This window comes from Chiloscyllium plagiosum, unplaced genomic scaffold (genome assembly GCF_037043375.1).
Source record: "Chiloscyllium plagiosum isolate Xiang-an unplaced genomic scaffold, Cpla_swu_hap1 HiC_scaffold_7, whole genome shotgun sequence".
In the NCBI taxonomy this organism is placed as follows: domain Eukaryota; kingdom Metazoa; phylum Chordata; class Chondrichthyes; order Orectolobiformes; family Hemiscylliidae; genus Chiloscyllium; species Chiloscyllium plagiosum.
In genome coordinates, this window is record NW_028270145.1 from 56,396,142 (window position 1) to 56,409,244 (window position 13,103).

General features: G+C 44.4%; 1 protein-coding gene across 3 annotated transcripts in view; it reads left to right on the forward strand.

Moving 5' to 3' along the window:
* Positions 1 to 368: 368 nt before the first annotated feature.
* Positions 369 to 13,103, forward strand: part of erich2 (glutamate-rich 2) — a 256,997-nt gene continuing 244,262 nt past the window's right edge. For 2 of the 3 annotated variants that reach the window (XM_087989049.1, XM_043693704.2), the window contains exons 1-2: positions 371 to 508; positions 588 to 624. In XM_087989049.1, the coding sequence (XP_087845175.1) occupies positions 591 to 624 (34 nt within the window). In that variant the 5' untranslated portion in view covers positions 371 to 508; positions 588 to 590. Of the gene's footprint in view, positions 509 to 587; positions 625 to 13,103 lie in introns of all 3 variants that reach the window. The other variant, XM_043693703.2, reaches the window with a different exon arrangement.

Below are 13,103 nucleotides of genomic sequence, written 5' to 3' on the forward strand. Positions count from 1 at the left end.
GTTTATTTGTAAATGTAAATGATATAAATACACATACAAATCTACAAATAACTTGAGGAATGATTGATATGTGTTAGCCTGGTGGCACTACAGAGTTTTGTACACATTGTGAATGTGATTATTTGAATAGTGCAGCAGGATAGAGAAGGCCTAACGCATATGCTTGCATGTTGTACGCTGTCGTGCAAAACAGAAAATGAATCGGTGCAGCCGTCGATGGAAAGTAATGTGCAGCATTGCAGCGGTAGCCCAGGCTTTCCTCTCGCACGCACTGGAACCTGGCCCGCAGCGGTTGCCCCGGAGACGACGCCGCGGTTACCAAGGAGAGGGGTTTTGTGTGTATTCCGGGAGCCTGAGCTGGGGTGAAACCGGGCGCCTGCGATTTGAAACAGGGATCCATTGAAATGGTTTCCTGAGAAGTGAGGATCGCCCGCGGTCTCTGCCGATATTCCCGGTTTCCGCGGGGCCGTCGCCTCATACTTTGGTTCATAGTGAAGGAGATGAACAGGTGAGTATGTGGCTGGAGAAACGGTTGGTGTTGTTCAGCCTCACTGTCCCGGCGCTGACCTTTTCACTCATTCTTTCAGGTCATGGGACATGGCGCAGAGGTCAACTTTGTCCAGGGTGAGTGCATGATCCTTTACTATAATCACTTGGGGTGCGATAGGGAGGAGTGTCCCTGCTTAGAGGAACACCAGCGTTTCGGTGTTAATTTCTTCAATAAAAGTACTTGACATAAAATTAATAAAGGTACACCGCACAAGTTCAAAATTGACATTGCATGATGTGCAATTTTCCTTCAATAGAGTACTGGCAATCTGCAACCTTGCTAAACGTAACAATTACATATTTAAACCATGTAATTCATTTCAAATATATAGCCCAAGGGGTTTTAGGGTGCCGTTTTAATATCGAAAGGCTGGACTCCACCTGATTTCAGGCCCAAATGACACCAGATCACCTGGAGGAGATGGACTGGCAACATTCTCCCTACAGTACGCCAGTGCCTCACCTGGTATATCAGACATTAACTGCTAACATTCTGGATTAGTGGTGCTGGAAGAGTACAGCAGTTCAGGCAGCATCCGAGGAGCAGTAAAATCGACATTTCAGGCAAAAGCCCTTCATCAGGAATAAAGGCAGAGAGCCTGAAGGGTGGGGAGATAAGCTAGAGGAGGGTGGGGGTGGGGAGAAAGTAGCATAGAGTACAATAGATGAAAGGGGGTGGGGATGAAGGTGATAGGTCAGGGAGGAGGGTGAAGTGGATAGGTGGAAAAGAAGATAGGCAGGTAGGACAAATCATGGGGACAGTGCTGAGCTGGAAGTTTGGAACTAGGGTGAGGTGGGGGAAGGGGAAATGAGGAAACTGTTGAAGTCCACATTGATGCCCTGGGGTTGAAGTGTTCCAAGGCGGAAGATGAGGCGTTCTTCCTCCAGGCGTCTGGTGGTGAGGGAGCAGCGGTGAAGGAGGCCCAGGACCTCCATGTCCTCAGCAAAGTGGGAAGGGGAGTTGAAATGTTGGGCCACAGGGCTGTGTGGTTGATTGGTGCGGGTGTCCCGGAGATGTTCCCTAAAGCGCTCTGCTAGGAGGCGTCCAGTCTCCCCAGTGTAGAGGAGACTTCATCGGGAGCAGCGGATACAATAAATGATATTGGTGTATGTGCAGGTAAAACTTTGATGGATGTGGAAGGCTCCTTTAGGGCCTTGGATGGAGGTGAGGGAGGAGGTGTGTGCGCAGGTTTTGCAATTCCTGCGGTGGCAGGGGAAGGTGCCAGGATGGGAGGGTGGGTTGTAGGGGGCGTGAACCTGACCAGGTAGTCACGGAGGGAACGGTCTTTGTGGAAGGTGGAAAGAGGTGGGGAGGGAAATATATCCCTGGTGGTGGGGTCTTTTTGGAGGTGGCAGAAATGTCGGCGGATGATTTGGTTTATGCGAAGGTTGGTAGGGTGGAAGGTGAGCACCAGTGGCGTTCTGTCCTTGTTACAGTTGGAGGGGTGGGGTCTGAGGGCGGAGGTGCGGGATGTGGACGAGATGCGTTGGAGGGCATCTTTAACCAGGTGGGAAGGGAAATTGTGGTCTCTAAAGAAGGTGGCCATCTCATGTGTTCTGTGGTGGAACTGGTCCTCCTGGGAGCAGATATGGCGGAGGCAGAGGAATTGGGAATATGGGATGGCATTTTTGCAAGAGGTAGGGTGGGAAGAGATGTAATCCAGGTAGCTGTGGGAGCCGGTGGGTTTGTAAAAAATGTCAGTGTCAAGTCGGTCATCATTAATTGAGATGGAGAGGTCCAGGAAGGGGAGGGAGGTGTCAGAGATGGTCCAGGTAAATTTAAGGTCAGGGTGGAATGTGTTAACATTCAAGGTTGAATTTTCACAACGAATACAAGCCTTTAGGCCAGAATCCTGTGTCCAGGTGAAAACTGAGGTTAAGATTTTCAAGTGAGTCCTCCCATAATTAGCATAGAACATAGAAGAATACAGCGCAGTACAGGCCCTTTGGCCCTTTATGTTGCGCCGATCCAAGCCCACCTAACCTACACTAGCCCATATCCTCCATATGCCTAACCAATGCCCGCTTAAATGCCCATAAAGAGGGAGAGTCCACCACTGCTACTGGCAGGGCATTTCATGAACTCACGAGATGGTTTTCCCACCCAATTAAGTTTGGTCTTCCAAGCAAAAACAATTCATTGGAGTGTGTTAAAATAACAATAGGGCAATCATATTAGGCAATTTCAACTTTGCCAACATTTTTTGGGATGGTCGTAATGTAATGGGTTTTGAAGGGACAGATTCATTGAAATGTGTTCAGGAGAGCTTTTCATATCAAAATGTAGGTCAAACAAAGAATGGTGTGGTGCTGGACCTAATTCTGGGGACTGAAGCCAGATAGGTGTTCGAGGTGGCAGTGGGAAAGTTTTATTTAGTGATAGTGACCACAATGCTGAATGTTTTAAGTTTGTTATGGAAAAGGACCAAGATGGTGTGCAAAAACAGGGTTTTCGATTGGGTGAAAGCAGATTTTATTAAAATAAGACAGGATCTGCGAAAGTAGACCGGGAACAATGACTTGTGGATAAACCTACAGCCAAACAATGGGTGAATTAAAAAGAAATTGGGAAGAGTATAGGCCCAACATGTTCCCTTAGGGTGAAATGTAGGAGCAACAAGCACACTGAGCTTGGAAGTCTAGGAATATTCAGGATTGGATAAGAAGGAAAAGGGAGACTTTTAACAAATACAAAAGGAGCAAATCAAATGCACTGGTGGAGTATAGAAAGTGCAGGGGGAACCTTAAGAAAGCAATTAGGAGAGCAAAGAGGGAACATGAAAAACTCTGACAGGTAAGGTTAGGGAGAATGTCAAGATATTCTATAAGTATATCAAGGGGAAGAGGATAACCAAGGAAAGAATAGTCCTCATTAGGGACTGAGGGAGTAATCTGTACATGGAGCCGGTAGACATTGGTGGGATGTCAAATGAGTACTTCACATCTGTCTTCACTTTGGGGAAGGAAGATGTAGGTACAGAATTCAAGAACAAAGACTGTGAGTTTGACATGGGTATCAGGGAGCTATTGGAGATTTTGGATGTTGTGTGAAGTGAGGGAAGAAATTACAATTTCTTAATTTACTAATTCCTTTCTGGTCTCAGGGGAGGTGCCAGAGGACAGGAGGATAGCTAATGTGGTGCCATCTTTCAAGAAGGGTAGTTGAGCTGAATCAAGAGATTACAGAACCAATGTGCCTCACACCAGTGATGTGGAATATCGGAGAAAATTCTGAAAAAGATAATTAATTTTCACTTGGCAAGGCAAGTGTATGCTTCAGCCTTCTCTTTCGCACTGGTGCGTTCTCCATCCCCATATTTGAAGGTGGGGATATTTGTGGAGTCTCCTCCTCCAGTGGGTTATTTAATTGCCCACCACTGCTTGTGGCAGGACTGCAAAGCATAGATCTGATTTGTTCATTGTAAATTGCTTGGCTCTATCTGTCACTTGCTGCATATGCTGTTTGACACACAAATAGTCCTGTTTTGTAGCCTTACCAGGTTGCACCTTCTTTTGGAGTATGTCTAGTTTATCTGCTCCTGGCATGCTCTCCCACATTCTTCATTGAACTAGGGTTGACAATCTGGCTTGATGATAATAGTAAGATGGGGGATATGCTGAGCCATGAGGTTGTAGATTATTTGGAGTATGCATGGTGGTCCACAGTGCAACATGGAAGAGTCAAAACATTTGGTGCTGGAAAAGCACAGCCAGTCAAGCAGCATTCAAGGAGCAGAAGAATCAACGTTACAAGTAGAAGCTCTTCATCAGGAATGTGGGGGAGTCCAAGGGAGCTGAGAGATAAATAGGAGGGGAGTGGGGCTGGGGGGAAGGTACCTGGGAATAAGTTGAAGATGGAGGATGATTGTGATAGGTCGGAGTGGAGGGTAGAGCAGATAGGTGGGAAAGAAGATGGACAGGGAGGGCAGTGCCAAGTTGGAAAGTTGGATCTGAGATAAGGTGGGGGGAAGGGAGGTGAGGAAGCTGGTGAAATGGACATGGTTCCCAAATGTTTGAAGGGTCCCAAGGTGGAAGATGAGGCATTCTTCTTCCAGGTGTTGGGTGGCTAGAATTTAGCGATGGAGAAGGTCCAGGACTTATTTGTCCTTGGTGAAGTGGGAGGGGTAGTTGAAGTGTTTGGCCACAGGGCGGTGGGATTGTTTAGTGTGTGTGTCCCAGGGATGTTCTCACATCGGGTTGCAATGGACACAGTAGATGAGGTGTTTGGAGGTGCAGGAAAATCTGCCGGATGTGGAAGGATCCTTTGGGGCCTTGGTTGGAGGTGAGGGGGGAGGTGTGGGTGCAGATTTTCCATGCCTGCAGTGGCAAGAGAAGGTGCCGGGCGTGGAGGATGTGTTAGTGGGGGTAATGCACTTACCAAGGGAGTCGCGGAGGGAATGGTCTCTGCAGAATGCAGATAGAAATAGGGAGGGAAATATATGTCTGATGGTAGGGTCTGTTTGTAGGTGGTGAAAATTGTGGAGGTTGACGCGTTGTATTCGGAGGTTGGTGGGGTGGAAGGTGAGGATCGGGGGCTTCTTTTCTTGTTGCGATAGGAGGGGTGGGGTTCAAGAGTGGAGGTGCGGGAGGTGGAGGAGATGCACTGGAGTCCCCTACTCCCAATTCCTCCACCTCCACCGCATCTACTTACAGGAGAACCAATTCCACCATAGGACATCCCTGATGGCCTCCTTCTTCAAGAACTGCAAATTCCCCTCCCGCATAGTCAATGATGCCAATTGACTCAACCCACTAATGCCCACAGCCGCCTGGACTACACCACCTCCTACCCACCTCCTGTAAAAATGCTATTCCCTATTCCCAATTCCTCCGCCTCCACTGCATCTGCTCCCAGGAGGACCAGTTCCACCATAGAAAATCCCAGATGGCCACCTTCTTCAAGGCATGTAATTTCCCCTCTCACGTGGTCAATGATGCCAATTGGCTGAACACTTCAACTCTCCCTCCCATTCCACCAAGGACATGCGAGTCCTGGGCCTCACCTACCACCAAATTCTAGCTACCCAATGCCTGGAGGAAGAATGCCTCATCTTCTGTTTTGGTATCCTCCAACCAAGCGGGATCAATGTTGATTTCACCAGTTTCTTTATTCCCTCCCCCCCACCACCACCACCACCTTACCACCCTATCCCAGATCCAATCCACCCCCCAACTTGGCATTGCCCTCTTGAACTGTCCTACTTATCCATCTTCTTTCCCACCTATTCGCTTCACCCTCTGCTCCAATCTATCACCATCACCCCCATCTTCATCTACCTATTTTATTCCCAGCTACCATACCCCCCAGCCCCACCCTGCTCCCCTTTATCTCTCAGCTCCCTCCCTTGCCACCCCCCTGCCCCCCCCCCCCCCCACATTCCTGATTAAGAGCTTCTCCAGCTCTTGTTGACTCTCCAGCTCCTCAGATGCTGCATGACCGGCTGTGCTTTTCCAGCACTACACGTTTTGACTCTGATCTCCAGCATCTGCAGTCCTCACTTTCTCCTCATGCAACATGTAAGTCTAGTCTTGTGTCACTATGTCTGTTTGAAATCAATGTGATGTTAGGTATTCTCAATGTGAAAATGGATTTTCTTTCCAAAAGTGCCATGCAGTGTTCACTCTTGCCAATATGTCATGAACAGAGGCATCTGACAGATGCCAATGCATGATTAATTTGTAAGATTGAATTTCTCTGCAATTAGAAGTTGGAAATACCTGGAAGTTCTTAGCGTTTACATATCTTAAAACTTAAATTTTGTTTCATTATAGCCATTTTGAAGATAAGAAACCTCCCTAATTGACCAGAGATTAAGATGGCACATTGAGTTGACTTTCATCTTTCTTCCTTTTACTTCCATTTTTAAAGCATCTTGTAGGCTAGTTATAAAAACTTAAGTTGTAAGGTGAAGTATTTTGCCATTTATTAACCTCCTTTGTCTCTTTGTCCTCATGCATTAGCTCAGTCTTAATTTGAAGGAGCACAATGTTCCCAAAAGAAGCATAAATACCTCTGTTGATATACTGCTTTTCAGACAATGATGTACTTTTAAAATGCAGTCACTATTGTAATGTATAGAAAAACAAATGCCACAGCAAGGCCTCATAGATATGATTCCCTTACTGTTCTTCACAACGTGCTGTAGTATCTTTTGTTTTCATATAAAAGAGAGAGCGGACAGTTTTGACATTCCATCTGAGAAGTCAGCCTGAATTATGTGCTTAAATAACATGAGTCAGGCTTAAACAAATAACATTTCCAAATTAGAAGTAAAAGCGCTACAACTGAAAAAAGGCTTACACTAAGACTGAAGTTTGTAGTGGTACTTAATAGTTGGAGGTATTCAATATGGTTTGGGGTGATGGTGTCAGACGGAAATACTAGTAACGAGTGATAGGTTAATGGAGGAATTACTACATTGTTGGAATTTAAGTGTTTTGATAGGTTCTTGAATCTGGGAGAGTCTAGGTGGTTTCTGTAGTTTGGCCAGGGTGTCATTTGGTGTTGTTGTAAAAGAATAATGTTTTCATGAATGGAAGTTCTAGTATTTGGAGTATCATTGGTGTAGTGAAAGTGTTTTGTTGCAGTCTGGAAATAGTGATACTAGGATCTAGAATAAACCTTAGAATAAACTGTTGGCTTGTGTACACTGATAGATCTTAGTTGCAGGATCTGTGAGAACAGAGAGGGTGTTTGTGTGGGTGTGTGGGAATTGTGGGAGTTAATTTCAATCTGCATGAAAATTGGTGCATGGAAGAACATGAAAAAGATGGTCATGCTGGAATGAGAATCTCACAATTTGAGAGTATTGATGGGGTGTTATGGGCACTTTGGGAGAGGAGTCTGTATGTTTTGAAAAGATGTAGAATTGTTATGATGAACAATAGAACTGTGATCCAGGGGTCTTTGATTTGTGGGATAGATATCATGGCTGGAATGTTTTAGGATGGGATATTGCATAAATATACTGGATGGCATTCAGGAGACCAGGCATAGAACTTATTTGTGATCCATGGGCGTATTTGTAGGATTGAGTGAAAGGCGGATTGTGATAGCACTATGAGGCCAAATCTACCAGTTAGAAGACGATGGCCAATGAGGATATTGTCTGATTGCCCGCTGTCTTTTGCAATGTTGTCAGATACCCCATGTCTTACATGCTCTTATCATGAGTATTCTAGCTGTGAACTTGTATTCTTAGATTGGTGTGCCACTTTTGCTCTTTCAAACTGCAGTTGTTGGGTATGGGATGGATTTATGTGATTTTCAAGCGCTATTGTTGTACTTTCTAATGAAATTTGCACTTTAAAATAACTAAAACAGGTCTTACAGGTACTGCTGATGAATTGAGGGCATGTCATAGCTGTTACAGAAACTTGGCTGATGGAATGACAGGAGAAAGTGAGGACTGCAGATGCTGGAGATCAGAGTCGAGAGTGTGGTGCTGGAAAAGCACAGCAGGTCAGGTAGCATCTGTGGAGCAGGAGAATTGACGTTTCGGGCATAAGCCCTTCATCAGGAAGGATAGAACTGGAAGCTCAGTATTCCAGCTTTTAGATGCTATGGGAATGCTTGAGAGGGAGGAAAGAGAGGAGGGGGAATGGCGTTTTTGATTAAGGAAAACATTATTGCTGTACTTAGGATGATTCATCATCCATTGAAGCTATATGGGTAGAACTTAGAAATAAGAAAGGGATGATCATCTTGATTAATTGTACTAATGCCCCTCTCCCCCACCACCAGTAGTTAGAGGGAAATTGAGGAACAAAGATGAAGAGTAATCGCAGATATATATAAGAATAATAAGATTGTAATGGTAGGGAATTTTAATTTTACAAACATTGACTTGGACTGCACAGGTGTTAAGGGCTTGGATGATGAATAATTTGTTAAATGTGTTCAAGATAATTTTCTTTATCAATATGTAAATGTACCTACTATAGAAGGAGCAAAACTTGACCTTCTAGAACAAAGAGAACAAAGAAAATTTACAGCCCAGGAACAGGCCCTTCGCCCCTCCACACCTGAGCCGATCCAAATCTACTGTCTAAACCTGTCGCCCAATTCCTAAGCATCTATATCCCTTTGCTCCCCACCTACTCGTGCATCTGTTCAGACGCATCTTAAATGAATCGACCGTGCCTGCTTCTACTACCTCTGCTGGCAAAGCGTTCCAGACATCCACCACCCCCTGTGTAAAGTACTTGCCGTGTATATCCCCCTTAAATCTTTCACCTCGCACCTTGAAAGCGTGACCTCTTGTTATTGAATCCTTCACCCTGGGAAAAAGCTTATCTCTCTCAACCCTGACTATACACTTCATGATTTTGTGGACCTCAATCAGGTACCCCCTCAATGTCTTTTTTTTCCAATGAAAACAAACCTAACCTACTCTCTTCATAGCACATACCTTCCATACCAGGCAACATCCTCATAAACTTTCTCTGCACCCTCTCCAAACAGTCCACATCCTTTTGGTAATGTGGTGACCAGAACTGCACACAGTATTCTAAATGCGGTCTGTACACAGTATTCTAAATTTCTCTTGGGAAATAAGGCAGGGCAAGTGACTGAAGTGTATGTAGGGGAACACTTTGGGATTAGTGATCATAATTCTATTAGTTTTAAAATATTTATTTCAATGCAAGGGGCCTAACAGGGAAGGCAGATGAACTCAGGGCATGGTTAGGAACATAGGACTGGGATATCATAGCAATTATGGAAACATGGCTCAGGGATGGGCAGGACTGGCAGCTTAATGTTCCAGAATACAAATGCTACAGGAAGGATAGAAAGGGAGGCAAGAGAGGAGGGGGAGTGGCATTTTTGATAAGGGATAGCATTACAGCTGTGCTGAGGGAGGATATTCCCAGAAATACATCCAGGGAAGTTATTTGGGTGGAACTGAGAAATAAGAAAGGGATGATCACCTTATTGGGATTGTATTATAGACCCCCCAATAGTCAGAGGGAAATTGAGAAACAAACTTGTAAGGAGATCTCAGCTATCTGTAAGAATAATAGGGTAGTTATGGTAGGGGATTTTAACTTTCCAAACATAGATTGGGACTGCCATAGTGTTAAAGGTTTAGATGGAGAGTAATTTGTTAAGTGTGTACAAGACAATTTTCTGATTCAGTATGTGGATGTACCTACTAAAAAAGGTGCAAAACTTGACCTACTCTTGGGAAATAAGGCAGGGCAGGTGACTGAGGTGTCAGTGGGAGAGCACTTTGGGGCCAGCGACCATAATTCTATTCGTTTTAAAATAGTGATGGAAAAGGATAGACCAGATCTAAAAGTTGAAGTTCTAAATTGGAGAAAAGCCAATTTTGACAGTATTAGGCAAGAACTTTCGAAAGCTGATTGGAGGTAGATGTTCGCAGGTAAAGGGACGACTGGAAAATGGGAAGCCTTCAGAAATTAGATAACAAGAATCCAGAGAAAGTATATTCCTGTCAGGGTGAAAGGGAAGGCTGGTAGCTATAGGGAATGCTGGATGACTAAAGAAATTGAGGGTTTGGTTAAGAAAAAGAAGGAAGCATATGTCAGGTATAGACAGGATAGATTAAGTGAATCCTTAGAAGAGTATAAAGAAAGTAGGAGTATACTTAAGAGGGAAATCAGGAGGGCAAAAAGGGGACATGAGATAGCTTTGGCAAATAGAATTAAGGAGATTCCAAAGGGTTTTTACAAGTACATTAAGGACAAAAGGGTAACTAGGGAGAGAATAGGGCCCCTCAAAGATCAGCAATGCGGCCTTTATGTGGAGAAAATGGGGGAGATACTAAATGAATATTTTGCATCAGTATTTACTGTGGAAAAGGATATGGAAGATATCAATTGTAGGGAAATTGATGGTGTCATCTTGCAAAATGTCCAGATTACAGAGGAGGAAGTGCTAGATGTCTTGAAATGGGTAAAGGTGGATAAATCCCCAGGACCTGATCAGGTGTACCCGAGAACTCTGTGGGATGCTAGAGAAGTGATTACTGGGGCTCTTGCTGAGATATTTGTATCATCGATAGTCACAGGTGAGGTGCCGGAAGACTGGAGGTTGGCAAACGTGGTGCCACTGTTTAAGAAGGGTGGTAAAGACAAGCCAGGGAACTATAGACCGGTGAGCCTGACCTCAGTGGTGGGCAGGTTGTTGGAGGGAATCCAGAGGGACAGGATGTACATGTATTTGGAGAGGCAAGGACTGATTAGGGATAGTCAACATGGCTTTGTGCGTGGGAAATCGTGTCTCACAAACTTGATTGAGTTTTTTTGAAGAAGTAACAAAGAATATTGATGAGGGCAGAGCAGTAGATGTGATCTATATGGACATCAGTAAGGCGTTCGACAATGTTCCCCATGGGAGACTGATTAGCAAGGTTAGATGACATGGAATACAGGGAGAACTAGCCATTTGGATGCAGAACTGGCTCAAAGGTAGAAGACAGAGGGTGGTGGTGCAGGGTTGTTTTTTAGACTGGAGGCCTGTGACCAGTGCAGTGCCACAAGGATCGGTGCTGGACCCTCTACCTTTTGTCATTTACATAAATGATTTAGATGCGAGCATAAGAGGAACAGTTAGTAAATTTGCAGATGACACCAAAATTGGAGGTGTAGTGGACAGCGAAGAGGGTTACCTCAGATTACAACAGGATCTTGACCAGATGGGCCAATGGGCTGAGAAGTGGCAGATGGAGTTTAATTCAGATAAATGTGAGGTGCTGCATTTTAGGAAAGGAAATCTTAGCAGGATTTATACACTTAATGGTAAGGTCCTAGGGAGTGTTGCTGAACAAAGAGACCTTGGAGTGCAGGTTCATAGCTCCTTGAAAGTGGAGTTGCAGGTACTTAGGATAGCGAAGAAGGCATTTGGTATGCTTGCGTTTATTGGTCAGAGTATTGAGTACAGGAGTTGGGAGGTCATGTTGCGGCTGTTCAGGACATTGGTTAGGCCACTGTTAGAATATTGCATGCAATTCTGGTCTCCTTCCTATTGGAATGATGTTGTGAAACTTGAAAGGGTTCAGAAAAGATTTACAAGGATGATACCAGGGTTGGAGGATCTGAGCTATAAGGAGAGGCTGAACAGGCTGGGGCTGTTTTTCCTGGAGCGTCAGAGGCTGAGGGGTGACTTTATCGAGGTTTACAAAATTATGAGGGGCATAAATAGACAAAGTCTTTTCCCTGGGGTCGGGGGAGTCCAGAACTAGAGGGCATAGGTTTAGGTTGTGAGGGGAAAAATATAAAGGAGACCTAAGGGGCAACCTTTTCACGCAGAGGGTGGTACGTGTATGGAATGAGCTGCCAGAGGATGTGGTGGAGGCTGGTACAATTGCAACATTTAAGAGGCATTTGGATGGGTATATGAATAGGAAAGGTTTGGAGGGAAATGGACCGGTTGCTGGCAGGTGGGACTAGATTGGGTTGGGATATCTGGTCGGCATGGATGGGTTGGACCGAAGGGTCTGTTTCCATGCTGTACATCTCTATGATTCTATGACTTTATGAAAAGCATAGGCCTTCCATAAAAGTTAAATTTCTTAATTGGAGGAAGGCAAATTTTAATGGTATGGGACAGGAACTTTCAAAAATTGATTGGAGTAGATTGTTCGCAGGTAAAGGGGTGACTGACAAGTTGGAGACTTTCAGAAGTGTGATAACAGAGTTCAGGGGCATTATGTTCCTGTTAGAGTTAAGGGTAAGGCTGGTAACATTAGGAACAGAAGATGAATAAAGCTTTAGAGGTTCTGGTCAAGATTAAGAAAGAGCCATATATTGGATAGAGACAACAGGAATCAAATGCATCTCTTGAAGACCATAAAGGGTGTAGAGGCATTCTTAAGAAGGAACTCAGGAGGGCAAAAAGGGTATATGAGATAGTCATGGCAGATACGGTTAAGGATGATCCAAAGAAATTCTGCAATTACATTAAGAGCAGTAGAGCAACTGGGAATTAATAGGGCCCCTTAAAGATCAACAAGGTCATCTATGTGTTGAACCTCAGGAGATGAGAAAGATACTAAATAAATATTTCGCATTAACTTTTACTCTGGAGAAAGAAGTAGCGGCTGTAGATCTTTGGGAAATAAATACTGATGTTTTGGAAACAGAATACATTACAGAAATGCAAATGGTGGAGGTCTTAAAAAACATAAAGGTGGATAAATCGCCAGGATCTGATCAAGTGTATCCCAGGATGTTGTGGGAAATTAGGGAGGAATTATGCCCCTGGCAGAGAAATTTGTATCATTATAACCACAGGTGAGGTGCTGGAAGACTAGGGGTGTCTAATGTTGTGCCTTTATTTAAGAAAGGCTGTAAGGAGAAGCCTGGGAATTATAGAATTGTGAGTCTGTCATCAGTGATGAGTAAATTGTTAGAGGTGATTCTGAAAGATAGGCATTTGGAGAGGCACGGATTGATTAAGGATAATCAGTGTGGTGAGGGACCAAAAGGAGAATTGAGATATTGGACAAGCAGCAATTTGGAAGGTTTAGTCTAGATAAGATGCTAATATTGGTAAAAACTATAATACACTTTTGCACTAAAATCACAAA